An 18,673-nucleotide genomic window follows, 5' to 3' on the forward strand; every position below is an offset into this window, starting at 1 on the left:
ACCCCGTGGGGTCAAAATTATCACAAGAACGGTGAGCAAAAATCCCAGAACCACACGGGGGGACCTAGTAAATGACCTACAGAGAGCTGGGACCAAAGTAACAAAGCCTACCATCAGTAACACATTACGCCGCCAGGGACTCAAATCCTGTAGTGCCAGACGTGTCCCCCTGCTTAAGCCAGTACATGTCCAGGCCCGTCTGAAGTTTGCTAGAGAGCATTTGGATGATCCAGAAGAAGATTGGGAGAATGTCATATGGTCAGATGAAACCAAAATATAACTTTTTGGTAAAAACTCAACTCGTCGTGTTTGGAGGACAAAGAATGCTGAGTTGCATCCAAAGAACACCATACCTACTGTGAAGCATGGGGGTGGAAACATCATGCTTTGGGGCTGTTTTTCTGCAAAGGGAGCAGGACGACTGATCCGTGTAAAGGAAAGAATGGATGGGGCCATGTATCGTGAGATTTTGAGTGAAAACCTCCTTCCATCAGCAAGGGCATTGAAGATGAAACGTGGCTGGGTCTTTCAGCATGACAATGATCCCAAACACACCGCCCAGGCAACGAAGGAGTGGCTTTGTAAGAAGCATTTCAAGGTCCTGGAGTGGCCTAGCCAGTCTCCAGATCTCAACCCCATAGAAAATCTTTGGAGGGAGTTGAAAGTCTGTGTTGCCCAGCAACAGCCCCAAAACATCACTGCTCCAGAGGAGATCTACATGGAGGAATGGGCCAAAATACCAGCAACAGTGTGTGAAAACCTTGTGAAGACTTACAGAAAACGTTTGTCCTCTGTCATTGCCAACAAAGGGTATATAACAAAGTATTGCGATAAACTTTTGTTATTGACCACATACTTATTTTCCATCATAATTTGCAAATAAATTCATACCTATGATGAAAATTACAGCCCTCTCTCATCTTTTTAAGTGGGAGAACTTCCACAATTGGTGGCTGACTAAATACTTTTTTGCCCCACTGTACATAGACTTGAAATCATTGGCCACTCTTATAAAAGGAACACTAGTCACTTTAATCATGTTTACATATTTTGCATTACTCATCTCATACGTATATACTGTATTCTATCTACTTTATCTTAGTCTATGCTGCTCTGACATTGCTCATCCATATAGTTATGTAGTCTTAATTCCATTCCTTTACTTAGATTTGTGTGTATAAGGTAGTTGTCGTTAAATTATTAGATATTACTTGTTAGATACTACTACACTGTCGGAACTAGAAGCACAAGCATTTCACTACACTCACATTAACATCTGCTAACCATGTGTCTGTGGCCAATAACATATGCTAACCATGTGTCTGTGGCCAATAACATCTGCTAACCATGTGTATGTGACCAATAACATCTGCTAACCATGTGTCTGTGACCAATAACATCTGCTAACCATGTGTATGTGACCAATAACATCTGCTAACCATGTGTCTGTGGCCAATAACATATGCTAACCATGTGTCTGTGGCCAATAACATCTGCTAACCATGTGTATGTGACCAATAACATCTGCTAACCATGTGTCTGTGACCAATAACATCTGCTAACCATGTGTATGTGACCAATAACATACGCTAACCATTTGTCTGTGGTCAATAACATCTGCTAACCATGTGTATGTGACCAATAACATGTGCTAACCATGTGTATGTGACCATTAACATCTGCTAACCATGTGTATGTGACCAATAACATCTGCTAACCATGTGTATGTGACCAATAACATCTGCTAACCATGTGTATGTGACCAATAACATGTGCTAACCATGTGTCTGTGGCCAATAACATCTGCTAACCATGTGTATGTGACCAATAACATACGCTAACCATTTGTCTGTGGTCAATAACATCTGCTAACCATGTGTATGTGACCAATAACATGTGCTAACCATGTGTCTGTGACCAATAACATCTGCTAACCATGTGTATGTGACCAATAACATACGCTAACCATTTGTCTGTGGTCAATAACATCTGCTAACCATGTGTATGTGACCAATAACATGTGCTAACCATGTGTATGTGACCATTAACATCTGCTAACCATGTGTATGTGACCAATAACATGTGCTAACCATGTGTATGTGACCAATAACATGTGCTAACCATGTGTATGTGACCAATAAAATGGGATTTGATTTGATAAGACACTGAAACTATTAACATAATGAATTCCACTGAGACGTCAGATCATGGCACTAAAGAATACTATTGATCTGACTGCGCAAAACTCAGTGTGTGTGTGTATGTGCGTGCGTGTGTGTGTGTGAGAGAGAGTATGAACTCCACTGTACTTCATGCTTCCTTTTAGCGTCGCAGAGTCAGCATTTCATAGACTCTTCATTGTTTTGTGTGGTCGCACACACACACTGTGTTCTCCCAGTCTCGCTTCAGAGTTAGACGTTCATCCATGTTTCTCAAACGTAAAATGTAAGTAGGCATTCAATCAGATTGGTTAAGGTAAGGGTTAAGGTAAGGGAGAAGGTTAGGGTTAAGGGATAGGGATAGGTTTAAATCAAAAATAACTTTCTATTGCTGGATTTGAACCTGCAACCTTTGGACCCAGATGCTTACACATCTTGAAGGTAACAGCGGCCACTGTTGCCTCTAATGGCTGGTTTCCAAGCCATCTCCCGACATCCTCAGACATGGATGGACATCGAATACTGACTTGTATCACGGGTGACCTGGCTGGTGTTGATCAGTTCAGTTACTCTTGGCTTAACACTTTCCTGACTGTACACACATTTCATTACTCCTCTCTCTCTCTCTCTCTCTCTCTCTCTCTCTCTCTCTCTAATGTGTTTCTCTAGTCTCTCTCTCTCTCTCTCTCTCTCTAATGTGTTTCTCTAGTCTCTCTCTCTCTCTCTCTCTCTCTATAATGTGTTTCTCTAGTCTCTCTCTCTCTCTCTCTCTCTCTATAATGTGTTTCTCTAGTCTTTCTCTCTGTCTCTCTCTTTTGACAGACAGACAGACAGACAGACAGACTGTCCTTGCGCTGAGAGGGGTTCTATTGACAAACAGTCATCATGATGATGTCTCACAGCTGCGATGGTCTTCTCGGAAGCTTAGCTGTGATTGGATAGAGCCACGTAGGGAGAGAGAGGAGTAAGGAAATGTGTGTGTGTGTGTGTGTGTGTGTGTGCCATGTACACTGGTGTCTGGTGTCACTAATATTTGCATTCCCTCTGGGCCGATGTGAATGTTTCTGTATATGTTTGACTATATCAGTGCTGTGTTTCTAGATGTCAGGGTCTGTTGGTAGTCCTAGTCTAATGGATTGAAGAGAGAAACACTAACATTAACAATCTGACCTTTACTTCTGCTTAGTCTTCTATTGTTTTATTACACAACATTATAACATCTCATTCTGTATGGTAATTAAGTAAACCCTGTCTGAGTCAGACAGGTCCATAGGAGCAGGAGTCCATCTCCTGTTTCTGTAGCGAGAGGCAGTTTGATAGTGCACCCCCTGGATAGTGCAGAATGCTAGTCTGTCGCAGGGCCTTACCCACAATCCATCAACATACTCTGTGTTGTAGTTTTATATCGCAGGGCCTTACCCACAATCCCTCAACATACTCTGTGTTGTAGTTTTATATCGCAGGGCCTTACCCACAATCCATCAACATACTCTGTGTTGTAGTTTTATATCGCAGGGCCTTACCCACAATCCCTCAACATACTCTGTGTTGTAGTTTTATATCGCAGGGCCTTACCCACAATCCATCAACCTACTCTGTGTTGTAGTTTTATATCGCAGGGCCTTACCCACAATCAATCAATATACTCTGTGTTGTAGTTTTATATTGAGGGGCCTTACCCACAATCCATCAACAAACTCTGTGTTGTAGTTTTATATCGAGGGGCCTTACCCACAATTCATCAATATACTCTGTGTTGTAGTTTTATATCATGAACCTCAGCTGGTCTTAACAAACTAGTCTCAAATAAGATGGAAGTATTAAGAGTCAGCGTTGAAAAAATAAAATCTCCCAACTCCTTACTGTGAAAAGACAGTGAAAGACTGTCTTTTTGAGTCCAATGGAAAACCACTTTTAAATGTTGATGTGTTTTGGTCCAGTTCTTTCAGCTATCTCTCTGTATCTTGTTTGGACTGCTGTTGACCTTGCTACAGGGATGGACTGGTCACTCTCTCTCTCTTTATTTTCTTCCCTCTCTTTCTCTCTCTTTCTCTCTCTGTCTCTCCCTTTCTGTCTGTCCTGTCTGTCTGTCTGTCTGTCTGTCTGTCTGTCTGTCTGTCTGTCTGTCTGTCTGTCTGTCTGTCTGTCTGTCTGTCTGTCTGTCTGTCTGTCTGTCTGTCTGTCTGTCTGTCTGTCTCAGCATATTCCCATATGGACTTCCTGAACTAGTGTTAGGACACTCTATCCCATGTCAAGTCTGTGTGTGTGTTTGTCTCTTGGCTACTTCCTCAGACTCTTTGTGGGATTGTGGTTCTAGTCAGGTCAGTTTTGTGATTCATTTATTTACATGTTGTATCATATACTTTTTTGGTCTTCTTCTGTTTCCATGGCAATGCATGCAAGCCCCATCTGCCTGCCATGGGAATGAAATAGAACCCATTTAGGGGGTTGTGTAAGTGTCCAAACACACACACACACACAGTGGATTAACAGCTAAATGGGAGTACATGCAGTCACACTCGATCATTGATTGGTAACCTTTTAGTGACTGTGTATGATTACCTTCGTTTTCGTGTGTGTGCTTGTCTGTGTTTGTTGCGTGCGTCCATGTGTCTGTTGGAGTCCATGTGTCTGTTGGAGTCCATGTGTCTGTTGGAGTCCATGTGTCTGTTGGAGTCCATGTGTCTGTTGGAGTCCATGTGTCTGTTGGAGTCCATGTCTTTTTAAAGTGTTTTTATTTTGATTTCACCTTTATTTAACCAGGGAGGCTAGTTGAGAACACCTTTATTTAACCAGGTAGGCTAGTTGAGAACACCTTTATTTAACCAGGTAGGCTAGTTGAGAACACCTTTATTTAACCAGGGAGGCTAGTTGAGAACACCTTTATTTAACCAGGTAGGCTAGTTGAGAACACCTTTATTTAACCAGGGAGGCAAGTTGAGAACACCTTTATTTAACCAGGGAGGCTAGTTGAGAACACCTTTATTTAACCAGGGAGGCTAGTTGAGGACACCTTTATTTAACCAGGGAGGCTAGTTGAGAACACCTTTATTTAACCAGGTAGGCTAGTTGAGAACACCTTTATTTAACCAGGGAGGCTAGTTGAGAACACCTTTATTTAACCAGGGAGGCTAGTTGAGAACACCTTTATTTAACCAGGTAGGCTAGTTGAGAACACCTTTATTTAACCAGGAGGCTAGTTGAGGACACCTTTATTTAACCAGGGAGGCTAGTTGAGAACACCTTTATTTAACCAGGGAGGCTAGTTGAGAACACCTTTATTTAACCAGGTAGGCTAGTTGAGAACACCTTTATTTAACCAGGGAGGCAAGTTGAGAACACCTTTATTTAACCAGGGAGGCTAGTTGAGAACACCTTTATTTAACCAGGGAGGCTAGTTGAGAACACCTTTATTTAACCAGGGAGGCTAGTTGAGAACACCTTTATTTAACCAGGTAGGCTAGTTGAGAACACCTTTATTTAACCAGGGAGGCTAGTTGAGAACACCTTTATTTAACCAGGGAGGCTAGTTGAGAACACCTTTATTTAACCAGGGAGGCTAGTTGAGAACACCTTTATTTAACCAGGAAGGCTAGTTGAGAACACCTTTATTTAACCAGGAGGCTAGTTGAGAACACCTTTATTTAACCAGGGAGGCTAGTTGAGAACACCTTTATTTAACCAGGGAGGCTAGTTGAGAACACCTTTATTTAACCAGGTAGGCTAGTTGAGAACACCTTTATTTAACCAGGGAGGCTAGTTGAGAACACCTTTATTTAACCAGGGAGGCTAGTTGAGAACACCTTTATTTAACCAGGGAGGCTAGTTGAGAACACCTTTATTTAACCAGGGAGGCTAGTTGAGAACACCTTTATTTAACCAGGTAGTCTAGTTGAGAACAACTTTATTTAACCAGGTAGGCTAGTTGAGAACACCTTTATTTAACCAGGGAGGCTAGTTGAGAACACCTTTATTTAACCAGGGAGGCTAGTTGAGAACACCTTTATTTAACCAGGTAGGCTAGTTGAGAACACCTTTATTTAACCAGGAGGCTAGTTGAGAACACCTTTATTTAACCAGGGAGGCTAGTTGAGAACACCTTTATTTAACCAGGGAGGCTAGTTGAGAACACCTTTATTTAACCAGGGAGGCTAGTTGAGAACACCTTTATTTAACCAGGGAGGCTAGTTGAGAACACCTTTATTTAACCAGGGAGGCTAGTTGAGAACACCTTTATTTAACCAGGGAGGCTAGTTGAGAACACCTTTATTTAACCAGGGAGGCTAGTTGAGAACACCTTTATTTAACCAGGTAGGCTAGTTGAGAACACCTTTATTTAACCAGGAGGCTAGTTGAGAACACCTTTATTTAACCAGGAGGCTAGTTGAGAACACCTTTATTTAACCAGGGAGGCTAGTTGAGAACACCTTTATTTAACCAGGGAGGCTAGTTGAGAACACCTTTATTTAACCAGGGAGGCTAGTTGAGAACACCTTTATTTAACCAGGGAGGCTAGTTGAGAACACCTTTATTTAACCAGGTAGGCTAGTTGAGAACAACTTTATTTAACCAGGTAGGCTAGTTGAGAACACCTTTATTTAACCAGGAGGCTAGTTGAGAACACCTTTATTTAACCAGGGAGGCTAGTTGAGAACACCTTTATTTAACCAGGTAGGCTAGTTGAGAACACCTTTATTTAACCAGGGGGCTAGTTGAGAACACCTTTATTTAACCAGGGAGGCTAGTTGAGAACACCTTTATTTAACCAGGGAGGCTAGTTGAGAACACCTTTATTTAACCAGGGAGGCTAGTTGAGAACACCTTTATTTAACCAGGGAGGCTAGTTGAGAACACCTTTATTTAACCAGGGAGGCTAGTTGAGAACACCTTTATTTAACCAGGGAGGCTAGTTGAGAACACCTTTATTTAACCAGGGAGGCTAGTTGAGAACACCTTTATTTAACCAGGGAGGCTAGTTGAGAACACCTTTATTTAACCAGGGAGGCTAGTTGAGAACACCTTTATTTAACCAGGGAGGCTAGTTGAGAACACCTTTATTTAACCAGGGAGGCTAGTTGAGAACACCTTTATTTAACCAGGGAGGCTAGTTGAGAACAAGTTCTCATTTGCAACTGCGACCTGGCCAAGATAAAGCATAGCAGTTCGACACATACAACAGAGTTACACATGGAATTTAAAAAAAACATACAGTCAATAATACAGTAGAAAAAAGAAAACAAAAAGTCTATATACAGTGAGTGCAAATGAGGTAAGATAAGGGAGTTATGGCAATAAATAGGCCATGGTGGCAAAGTAATTACAATATAGCAATTAAACACTGGAATGGTAGATGTGCAGAAGATGAATGTGCAAGTAGAGATACTGGGGTGCAAAGGAGCAAGATAAATAAATAAATACAGTATGGGGATGAGGTAGATAGATGGGCTGTTTACAGATGGGCTATGTACAGGTGCAGTGATCTGTGAGCTGCTCTGACAGCTGGTGCTTAAAGCTAGTGATGGAGAATAGAGTCTCCAGCTTCAGTGATTTTTGCAGTTCGTTCCAGTCAATTGGCGGCAGAGAACTGTAAGGAAAGGCGACCAAAGGAGGAATTGGTTTTGGGGGTGACCAGTGAGATATACCTGCTGGAGCGTGTGCTACGAGTGGGTGCTGCTATGGTGACCAGTGAGCTGAGATAAGAGGTTACTTTACCTAGCAGAGACTTGTAGATTACCTAGAGCCAGTGGGTTTGGCGATGAGTATGAAGCGAGGGCCAACCAACGAGAGCATACAGGTCGCAGTAGTGGGTAGTATATGGGGCTTTGGTGAAAAAACGGATGGCACTGTGATGGACTGCATCCAATTTGTTGAGTAGAGTGTTGGAGCCTATTTTGTAAATGACATCGCCGAAGTCGAGGATCGGTAGGATGGTCAGTTTTACGAGGGTTTGTTTGGCAGCATGAGTGAAGGATGCTTTGTTGCGATATATAAAGCCCGATTCTAGATGTAACTTTGGATTGGAGATGCTTAATGTGAGTCTGGAAGGAGAGTTTACAGTCTAACCAGACTATATCTATTCCTAGTTCCACATTTTTTTGAATGGAGCATGCTTATTTAAGATGGTGAGGAAAGCACTCTACTGACGGGATGAGGTTAATGTCATTCCAGTATACCCTGGCCAGATCGATTAGAAAGTCCTGCTCGCTGAAGTGTTTCAGGGAGTGTTTGACAGTGATGAGGGGTGGTCGTTTGACCGCAGAGCCATTATGGATGCAGGCAATGAGGCAGTGATCGCTGAGATCTTGGTTGAAAACAGCAGAGGTGTATTTGGAGGGCGAGTTAGTTAGGATGATATCTATGAGGGTGCCCGTGTTTACGGATTTGGGGTTGTACCTGGTATGTTCATTGATCATTTGTGTGAGATTGAGGGCATCAAGCTTAGATTGTAGGATGGCCGGGGTGTTAAGCATGTCCCAGTTTAGGTCACCTAGTAGGATGAGCTCAGAAGATAGATGGGGGACAATCAATTCACATATGGTGTCGAGGGCACAACTGGGGGCAGAGGGTGGTCTATAGCAAGCGGCAACGGTGAGAGACTTGTTAAGGAAAGGTGCATTTTTAGAAGTAGAAGCTCGAATTGTTTGGGTACAGACCTGGAAAGTAAGACAGAACGTTATCTTTGCAGTAGATCACAACACCGCCGCCTTTGACAGTTTTATCTTGGTGGAAAATGTTATAGTTAGGGATGGAGATTTCAGGGTTTTTGGTGTTTTTCCTAAGCCAGGATTCAGACACGACTAAGACATCCGGGTTGGCAGAGTGTGCTAAAGCAGTGAGTAAAACAAACTTAGGGAGTAGGCTTCTAATGTTAACATACATGAAACCAAGGCTTTTGCGGTCACAGAAGTCAACAAATGAGAGCTCCTGGGGAGTGGGAGTGGAGCTAGGCACTGCAGGACCTGGATTAAGGGTTCGGCTAAAGGCTATACAAACTGGCCGAAGCAAGTTTGGAACAGAGAGTAAAAGGAGCAGGTTTCTGGGCACAATAGCATAGATTCAAGGCATGGTGTACAGACAAAGGTAAGGTAGGATGTGAGTACATTGGAGGTAAACCTAGGCATAGAGTAATGATGAGAGAGATATAGTCTCTAGAGATGTTTAAACCAGGTGATGTCATCGCATATGTAGGAGGTGGAACAACATGGTTGGTTAAGGCATATTGAGCAGGGCTAGAGGCTCTACAGTGAAATAAGACAGTAATCACTAACCAGGACAGTAATTGACGAGGCATATTGATATTAGAGAGAGGTATGCGTAGCCAAGTGATCATTTGGGTCCAGTGAGTGGTTGGGCTGGCTGGGGACACGGTGATTCAGACAGTTAGCAGGCCGGGGCTAACAAGCTAGCAGTTAGTAGGCCGGGGCTAACAAGCTAGCAGTTAGTAGGCCGGTGCTAACAAGCTAGCAGTTAGCAGATCGGGGCTAGCAAGCTAGCAGTTAGCAGATTGGGGCTAGCAAGCTAGCAATTAGCAGACCGGGGCTAGCAAGTAAGCAGAAGGGCCTTTAGGGGATGTCGCGATGGAGGTAAGTCTGTTTTTGCCTCCTCGTGCGGTGATGTCGATAGACCAGTCATGGATTAGTAGGGTTCCAAGTAGCTCTAGATAGCTAGTCTGAATAACCATACTTGCGTAGGCTTTTTGAGTATGAAAATATAATGCTTTATAGTATGGGAAATTGTGATTATTGTGTATGTTTTAAATGCCAGGATGTCATATTAATTTTGGCTTTTCTCTAGTAGAATTCACTGCATACTATTGAGGAAGAGAATCGTGTTTTCACGCCCATGTGTGCTTGACAACAGCTGATAATCAGAATAGGGGACGTGCTCTACAAAAATGAATGAATGGCGGGGAACATGCGCGATTGCGCAATAGATGGCACCTTCTTGGTATGGATGATTAGTAGTTGATATTTGTGGCTAACTGAGTACGATGTTACTAAACAGTACATTCTAAACAGTATTGATTGTATTACTGTTGATGATATCTGGAAATGTGTATGTACACCCTGGCCCATCTACTGTTGCTAGCCCCAATTCTGACTTGTGCTCTGATATCTGCTTCACTGATTTCTGCTCTAATAAAAGTCTGGCTTTTCTGCACGTTAACAATAGAAGCTTATTATCTAAAATGTATCAATTGAAAGTCTGGGTTCACAGCTCCAATCCAGATGTGTTGGCCATTACTAAGACGTGGTTAAGGAAGAGTGTTTTGAATACTGATGTTAACCTTTCTGGTTATAAACTTTTCGGCAAGACAGATCTTCCAAAGGTGGGGGAGTGAAATTTTCAGTGCTATTGTTAACAAACACGCCCCCATAAAGAAAATGAGAATTAAAAACAGGTTCAGCCCCTGGTTCGACAGTGATCTTGCAGAGTTACTCCACCTCAGGAATTGCATTTGGGTTCGGTACACGCATACTCAGGCTGACTGGCTCTCGTTCAGGCAAATGAGAAAAAAATGCACTCAGGCTAGCAGGAAAGGCCAAAGTTAGTTACTTTAAAGAGAAGTTTTCGCTCTGTGTGTCTAACCCCAAGAAGTTCTAGAAACAGTTAAATACCTGAAGAATAAACCCTCCTCTTCACAGCTTCCCATGTCCCTTAATGTTGATGATGTGGTTGTTACTGACAAGAAGCACACGGTGGAGCTCTTTAATCACCATTTCATTAAGTCAGGATTCGTATTTGACTCAGCCATGCCTCCTTACCCATCCAACATCTCCCACCCCTTCTAATGCGTCTAGCCCTGATGCTTTTCCCTCTTTTTTTCCCTTGCCCTGCTACAAAGTTTCTCCCTGCAGGCAGTCACTGAGTCTGAGGTGCTAGAGGAGCTCCTGAAACTTGACCCCAAAAAACCATCTAGGTCAGATGGTTTAGACCCTTTCTTCTTTAAGGTTATCATTGCCTATCATACCCTATCATACCCTATCATAGCCAAGCTTATCTCTGACCTTTTTAACCTGTCTCTCCTCTCTGGGGAGGTTCCCATTGCTTGGAAGGCAGCCACGGTTCGTCCTTTATTTAAAGGGGGAGATCAAGCTGATCCTAACTGTTATAGGCCTATTTCTATTTTGCCCTGTTTATCAAAAGTGTTGGAAAACTTGTCAATAATCAACTGATTGGTATTCTTGATGTCTATAGTATCCTCTCTGGTATGCAATCTGGTTTCCACTCAGGTTATGGATGTGTCACTGCAACCTTAAAGGTCCTCAATGATGTCACCATCGCCCTTGATTCTAAGCAATGTTGTGCTGCTATTTTTATTGACTTGGCCAAAGCTTTTGATACGGTAGACCATTCCATTCTACTAAGGAGTATTGGTGTCTCTGAGGGGTCTTTGGCCTGGTTTACTAACTACCTCTCTCAAAGAGTGCAGTGTATAAAGTCAGAACATCTGCTGTCTCAGCCACTGCCTGTCACCAAGGGTGTACCCCAAGGCTCAATCCTAGGCCCCACGCTCTTCTCAATTTACATCAACATCATAGCTCAGTCAGTAGGAAGCTCTCTCATCCATGTATATGCAGATGATACAGTCTTATACTCAGCTGGCCCCTCCCCGGATTTTGTGTTAAATGCTCTACAACAAAGCATTCTTAGTGTCCAACAAGCGTTCTCTACTCTTATCCTTGTTCTGAACACCTCCAAAACAAAGGTAATGTGGTTTGGTAGGAAGAATGCCCCTCTCCCCACAGGTGTGATTACTACCTCTGAGGGCTTAGAGCTTAAGGTAGGCACCTCATACAAGTCCTTGGGAGTTTGGCTAGATGACACATTGTCTTTCTCACAGCACATATCAAAGCTGCAGACTAAAGTTAAATCTAGACTTGGTTTCCTCTATCGTAATCGCTCCTCTTTCAACCCAGCTGCCAAACTAACCCTGATTCAGATGACCTGTGCCCAATAATGTTTGTACCCTGTTTTGTGCTGCTACCATGTTGTGTTGCTACCATGTTGTTGTCATGTTGTGTTGCCACCATGCTGTGTTGTCATGTGTTGTTGCCATGCTGTGTTGTTGTCTTAGTTCTCTCTTTATGTAGTGTTGTCTCTCTTGTCGTGATGTGTGTTTTGTCCTATATTTAAAAAATGTAAGGTGTCTATTCCTATGAAACTCGTGCGTGTAATGTTTACTGTTAATTTGTATTGTTTATTTCACTTTGTTTAGTATCTATTTCACTTGCTTTGGCAATGTACACGTATGATTCCCATGCCAATAAAGCCCCTTGAATTGAGGGAGAGAGAGAGAGAGAGAGAGAGAGAGAGAGAGAGAGTTTATGTGTGTTAACATTCATATCATTTGGGGAGTGAGTTAGGTCTGCTGTAGACCGACACATTGTCTCTCCAACACACCCACTTTGTTTTCTTTCTTTCTCCCTCTCAATGAGTCTTTCTCTCTTGCTCGTAATCACTCTTTCCCTCACTCACTTGTTCTTTTTCTTGTTTCTCTCGCTCTCTCTATCAGATCATTTTGCCCATGGCCTCTGAATGATCTCCCTCATCAATCGTTCATTGTTTCTCCTTTCCTCTGTTTCTCTCTCTTTATTCACTGGGAGAAATTGGGGATGAGGAATGTGTTAACGCACGGTGTGTGTGTGTGATCTGACCAGTATTTCATAGAGATGTTTTTCACTGTAGGGATTTTCCCTCCCTCCCTTCCTCCCTCAACCCTTCCTCCTTCACCTTGTCCAGTGATCTCTCTCTTCTACTTGCTGACTCAACCACATGATGTATAGAACTCGAGACGATTCTCTTCTTCCTATCTTCCTTCCTTCTCACTCACTATCTGCTGCTGAGCTTCCTTTCCCCCTCTCCCTGAGTCATTTACTCTCTCTCTCTTTTCCCTCTTCCCCTTTCTCTCCAACTCTCTCTCTCTCCCCCTTTCTCTCCAACTCTCTCTCTCTCTCTCTCTCTCCATCCCTCTCAATCTCTCTCTCTCTCTCCCTCTCTCAATCTCTCCATCTCTCTCTCTCTCTCCCCCTTTTCTCCAACTCTCTCTCTCTCTCTCTCTCTCTCTCTCTCTCTCTCCCTCCCTCTCTCTCTCTCTCTCTCTCTCTCTCTCTCTCTCTCTCTCCATCTCACTCACTCAATCTCTCTCTCTCTTTCTCTCTCTCTCTCTCTCTGTCTCTCTCTCTCGGACAGAGATAAATGGTTATTGGTGGGGCTCTCTCATTGTACCACCATCACCATCAGACAGATTACTCTTTGGTTTATGGTCACTGAACAACTGTCTTGCCACTTGGGGGAACTAGTTCGCTCACATTCAACTCAGTAGATGGTCCTTATCTGTTTGTTAAAACACTTACTTTATGTCATTAGAAAGGTCTGTACCTGAGGTGTAACAATACAGTACAACTATAATTCATCCTGGGGGAATTCCCTTTTCCCACATAAATAACAGGTGACCTATTCTACTGTAGACCTATTCTATAGTAGACCTATTCTACAGTAGACCTATTCTATAGTAGACCTATTATATAGTAGACCTATTCTACAGTAGACCTATTCTATAGTAGACCTATTATATAGTAGACCTATTATATAGTAGACCTATTCTATAGTAGACCTATTCTACAGTAGACCTATTCTATAGTGGACCTATTATATAGTAGACCTATTCTACAGTAGACCTATTCTATAGTAGACCTATTCTACAGGAGACCTATTCTACAGGAGGCCTACTGCATTGTCTGACTGGTTGTGGTTGTAGTTCATAGTGAAATCTGTTGAAGTCTGTCAGTGTCTGTATCTGTGATGGACACAGGAATATCTCTATATTGTTATGTGGTGAGTAATTGAGTAATTAATCTCTCTCGTTTCAGAGTCTTCAAGAAGTCCAGCCCCAACTGCAAGGTAGTTCACAACTCCCCTGTGTGTGTGTGTGTGTGTGTGTGTGTGTGTGTGTGTGTGTGTGTGTGTGTGTGTGTGTGTGTGTGTGTGTGTGTGTGTGTGTGTGTGTGTGTGTGTGTGTCAGACAGAAGGTGAGGTGGGTTCCTCCTCTTTCCTTGTAGAGTATATTTCTCCCAGTAGGCTTCCTATTCTTCCTCTTCTTCCTCTGAGTCTATCAGATCTCTTCCTCTTCTTCCCCTTCCTCCTTGAATTCTATCAGATCTCTTCTTCCTCTGAGTATCAGATCTCTTCTTCCTCTGGGTCTACCAGATCTCTTCTTCCTCTGAGTCTATCAGATCTCTTCTTCCTCTTCTTCCTCTGATTCTATCAGATCTCTTCTTCCTCTTCTTCCTCTGAGTCTATCAGATCTCTTCTTCCTCTTCTTCCCCTTCCTCCTTGAATTCTATCAGATCTCTTCTTCCTCTGATTCTGTCAGATCTCTTCTTCCTCTTCTTCCTCTTCCTCTATCAAATCTCTTCTTCCTCTGATTCTATCAGATCTCTTCTACCTCTTCTTCCTCTGAGTCTACCAGATCTCTTCTTCCTCTTCTTCCTCTGAGTCTACCAGATCTCTTCTTCCTCTTCTTCCTCTGAGTCTGTCAGATCTCATCTTCCTCTTCTTCCTCTGAGTATCAGATCTCTTCTTCCTCTGAGTCTATCAGATCTCTACTTCCTCTGAGTCTATCAGATCTCTTCTTCCTCTACTTCCTCTGAGTCTATCAGATCTCTACTTCCTCTGAGTCTATCAGATCTCTACTTCCTCTGAGTCTATCAGATCTCTTCTTCCTCTACTTCCTCTGAGTCTATCATATCTTGTTATAGATTTTTCCTCTTCTCTTTCTCCTAGCATTTGTTTCATTCTCTCTGCCATTTTTGCTCCAGTTTTTCTCCCATCTCTGCCTTTCCATTCTCTTTTGTTATCGCTCTTCCTTTCTCTCTCTCCCATACTCTCCCCCCTTCCCTCTCTCTCTCTCTGCCCAGGTCTCTCTTTCTCTCTCTCTCCTTTCTCTCTCTCCCATACTCTCCCCCTTCCCTTCTCTCTCTCTCTGCCCAGGTCTCTCTTTCTCTCTCTCTCCTTTCTTTCTCTCCCATACTCTCCGCCCCCTCCCTCTCTCTCTCTCCCATACTCCCCCCTCTCTCTCTCTGTCTCTCTCTCTCTCTCTCATACTCCCCTGTCTTTATCTCTCTCTCTCCCATATCCCCCTTCCCTCTCTCTCTCTCTCTGCCCAGGTCTCTCTTTCTCTCTCTCTCTCCCATACTCTCCCCCTCTCTTTCTCTTTCTCTCTCCCATACTCCCCCTCTCTTTCTCTCCCTCTCTCCCATACTCTCCCCCTCTCTTTATCTTTCTCTCTCTCCCAGACTCTCATACTCCCCCTCGTTATCTCTCTCTCCCATACTCCCCCCTCTTTCCCTCTTTCTCTCTCTCTCTCCATACTCCCCCTCTCTCTATCCCATACTCCTCTCCCTCTCTCTGTCTCCCATACTCCCCCTCCCCCTCTCTCTCTCCCATACTACCACCCCCTCTTTCGCTCTCTCTCCATACTCCCCCTCACCTCTCTCTCCCATACCCCCTCTCTCTCTCTCTCTCTCCCATACCCCCTCTTCTCTCTCTCTCTCCCATACTCCCCCTCTCTTTCTCTTTCTCTCTCCCATACTCCCCCTCTCTTTATCTCTCTCTCCCATACTCCCCCACTCTTTCTCTCTCTCTCTCCCATACTCCCCCCTCTCTTTCTCTTTCTCTCTCCCATACTCCCCCTCTCTTTATCTCTCTCTCCCATACTCCCCCACTCTTTCTCTCTCTCTCTCCCATACTCTCCCCCTCTCTTTATCTCTCTCACTCTCCCATACTTTCCCCTCCCACTCTCTCTCTCTCCCATACTCCCCCTCTTTATGTCTCTCTCCATACTCCCACCCCCTCTTTCGCTCTCTCATCATACTCACCCCCTCTCTCTCAATTAAATTCAATTCAAGGGCTTTATTGGCATTGTCACGCCCTGGTCTTAGTATTCTGTGTTTTCTAATATATCATTTGGTCAGGCCAGGGTGTGACATGGGTTTTTGTGTTGTGTTTATGTATAGGGTTTTTCGTAGGTTTTGGGATTGTGGCTAGTAGGGGTGTCTAGCATAGTCTATGGCTGCCTGAGGCGGTTCTCAATCAGAGTCAGGTGATTCTCGTTGTCTCTGATTGGGAACCATATTTAGGTAGCCTGGGTTTCACTGTGTGTTTGTGGGTGATTGTTCCTGTCTCTGTGGTAGTTGTCACCAGACAGGCTGTATTAGGTTTTCACATTTCCGTTTGTTGTTTTTGTATTGTTCGTATTTTATCGTCATTAAAGATGTCTCGATTTAACCACGCTGCATTTTGGTCCGACTCTCCTTCGACGGAAGAAAGCCGTAAACAGAATCACCCACCACACACGGACCAAGCGGCGTGGTGACAGGCAGCGACAGCAGAATCAGCGAAAGGAGGAATGGACATGGGAAGACGTTTTGGATGGCAAAGGTTGTTACACTTGGGAGGAGATACTGGCTGGAAGAGATCGCCTCCCATGGGAACAGGTGGAGGCACTTAGGAGAGCAGAGGCAGCCGGAGAGAGGAGCCGACGATACGAGGGAACACGGTTGGCAAGGAAACCCGAAAGTCAGCCCCAAAAATTTCTTGGGGGGGGGCTCAGGGAGAGTGTGGCAGAGTCAGGGTTCAGACCTGAGCCAACTCCCCCTGTTTATCGTGAGGAGCCAAGGAGGAGACCAGAACCAGAGCCGGTGTTGGAGGTGAGTGAAGCAGAGACTGTGAAGGAGTTAATGGGGAAAGTGGAGGAGAGAGTTATGAGGGAGTTGCTAGTTTGGTGCTTTAGGTATGATATTCGTCCGACGGAGCGTGTCGGGGATTTGATGGCACCTGGGTCAGCGCTACATACTCGTCCTGAGGTGCGTGTTAGTCGGCTGGTGAAGAGTGTGCCAGCCTCACGCACTAGGCCTCCTGTGTACCTACCTAGCCTTGCACGTCCTGTGCCAGTCCTGCTCTCAGGCTCTCCAGTACACCTTCACGGTCCGGTCCATCCAGTGCCACCTCCACACACCAGTCCTCCGGTGGCAGCTCCCCGCACCAGGCTTCCTGTGCATGTCCTCTACCCAGTGCCAGCACCACGCACCAGGCCTTCAGTGCGCCTCGCCTGTTTAGCGCTGCCAGAGCCTTTCTCCTCTCTAGCGCTGCCGGAGCCTCCCGCCTGTTCAGCACAGCCAGAGCCCTCCTCTACAGCGCTGCCGGAGCCTCCCGCCTGTTCAGCGCAGCCAGAGCCTTCCTCCTCTACAGCGCTCCCGGAGCCTCCCGCCTGTTCAGCGCAGCCAGAGCCTTCCTCCTCTACAGCGCGGCCGGAACCTCCCGCCTGTTCAGCGCAGCCAGAGCCTTCCTCCTCTACAGCGCTGCTGGAGTCTCCTGCCTGTTCAGCGCAGCCAGAGCTGCCAGCCTGCATGGAGCAGCCTGAGCTGCCAGTCTGCATGGAGCAGCCAGAGCTGCCAGTCTGCATGGAGCAGCCAGAGCTGCCAGTCTGCATAGAGCAGCCGGAGCTGCCAGTCTGCATGGAGCAGCCGGAGCTGCCAGTCTGCATGGAGCAGCCGGAGCTGCCAGTCTGCATGGAGCAGCCAGAGCTGCCAGTCTGCATGGAGCAACCAGATCCGCCAGTCAGCCAGGATCCACCAGTCAGCCAGGATCTTCCAGATCCGCCAGTCAGCCAGGATCCGCCAGTCAGCCATGATCTTCCAGATCCGCCAGTCAGCCAGGATCTGCCAGAGCCTACTACCTGCCTGAGTTTCCCTCAGTACTGGGCTTCCCCTCAGTGCTGAGCTTCCCTCAGTGCTGAGCTTCCCCTCAGTGCTGAGCTCAGTGCTGAGCTTCCCTCTGTGCCTCCCCTCAGTCCCGAGCTTCCCCTCAGTCCCGAGCTTCCCCTCAGTCCCGAGCTTCCCCTCAGTCCCGAGCTTCCCCTCAGTCCCGAGCTACCCCTCAGTCCCGAGCTTCCCCTCAGTCCCGAGCTTCCACTTCAGTCCCGAGCTGCCCCTCAGTCCAGTGGGGTCCTTGGTGAGGGTTATTAGGCCTAGGTCGGCGGCGAGGGTCGCAAATCAAAGGACGCATTACAGGGGGACTAAGACTTGGTTGGAGTGGGGTCCACGTCCCGAGCCGGAGCCGCCACCGTGGACAGACGCCCACCCGGACCCTCCCCTATGGGTTTTAGTGTGCGGCCGAGAGTCCGCACCTTGGGGGGGGGGGGTTCTGTCACGCCCTGGTCTTAGTATTCTGTGTTTTCTAATATATCATTTGGTCAGGCCAGGGTGTGACATGGGTTTATTTTGTGTTGTGTTTATGTATAGGGGTTTTTCGTAGGTTTTGGGATTGTGGCTAGTAGGGGTGTCTAGCATAGTCTATGGCTGCCTGAGGCGGTTCTCAATCAGAGTCAGGTGATTCTCATTGTCTCTGATTGGGAACCATATTTAGGTAGCCTGGGTTTCACTGTGTGTTTGTGGGTGATTGTTCCTGTCTCTGTGGTAGTTGTCACCAGACAGGCTGTATTAGGTTTTCAC

The 18,673-nt window shown here is 45.3% G+C and overlaps 1 protein-coding gene across 3 annotated transcripts in view; it reads left to right on the top strand.

The window, feature by feature from the left end:
• The window catches only part of LOC112247781 (arrestin red cell), a 111,208-nt gene that overhangs the window by 35,660 nt on the left and 56,875 nt on the right, over positions 1 to 18,673 (top strand). For all 3 annotated transcript variants that reach the window (XM_042328155.1, XM_042328153.1, XM_042328154.1), the window contains exon 2: positions 14,033 to 14,063. In XM_042328155.1, the coding sequence (XP_042184089.1) occupies positions 14,033 to 14,063 (31 nt within the window). The remainder of the gene's footprint in view (positions 1 to 14,032; positions 14,064 to 18,673) is intronic.

The sequence above is a fragment of the Oncorhynchus tshawytscha genome, linkage group LG10 (genome assembly GCF_018296145.1).
Source record: "Oncorhynchus tshawytscha isolate Ot180627B linkage group LG10, Otsh_v2.0, whole genome shotgun sequence".
Taxonomy (NCBI): Eukaryota; Metazoa; Chordata; class Actinopteri; order Salmoniformes; family Salmonidae; genus Oncorhynchus; species Oncorhynchus tshawytscha.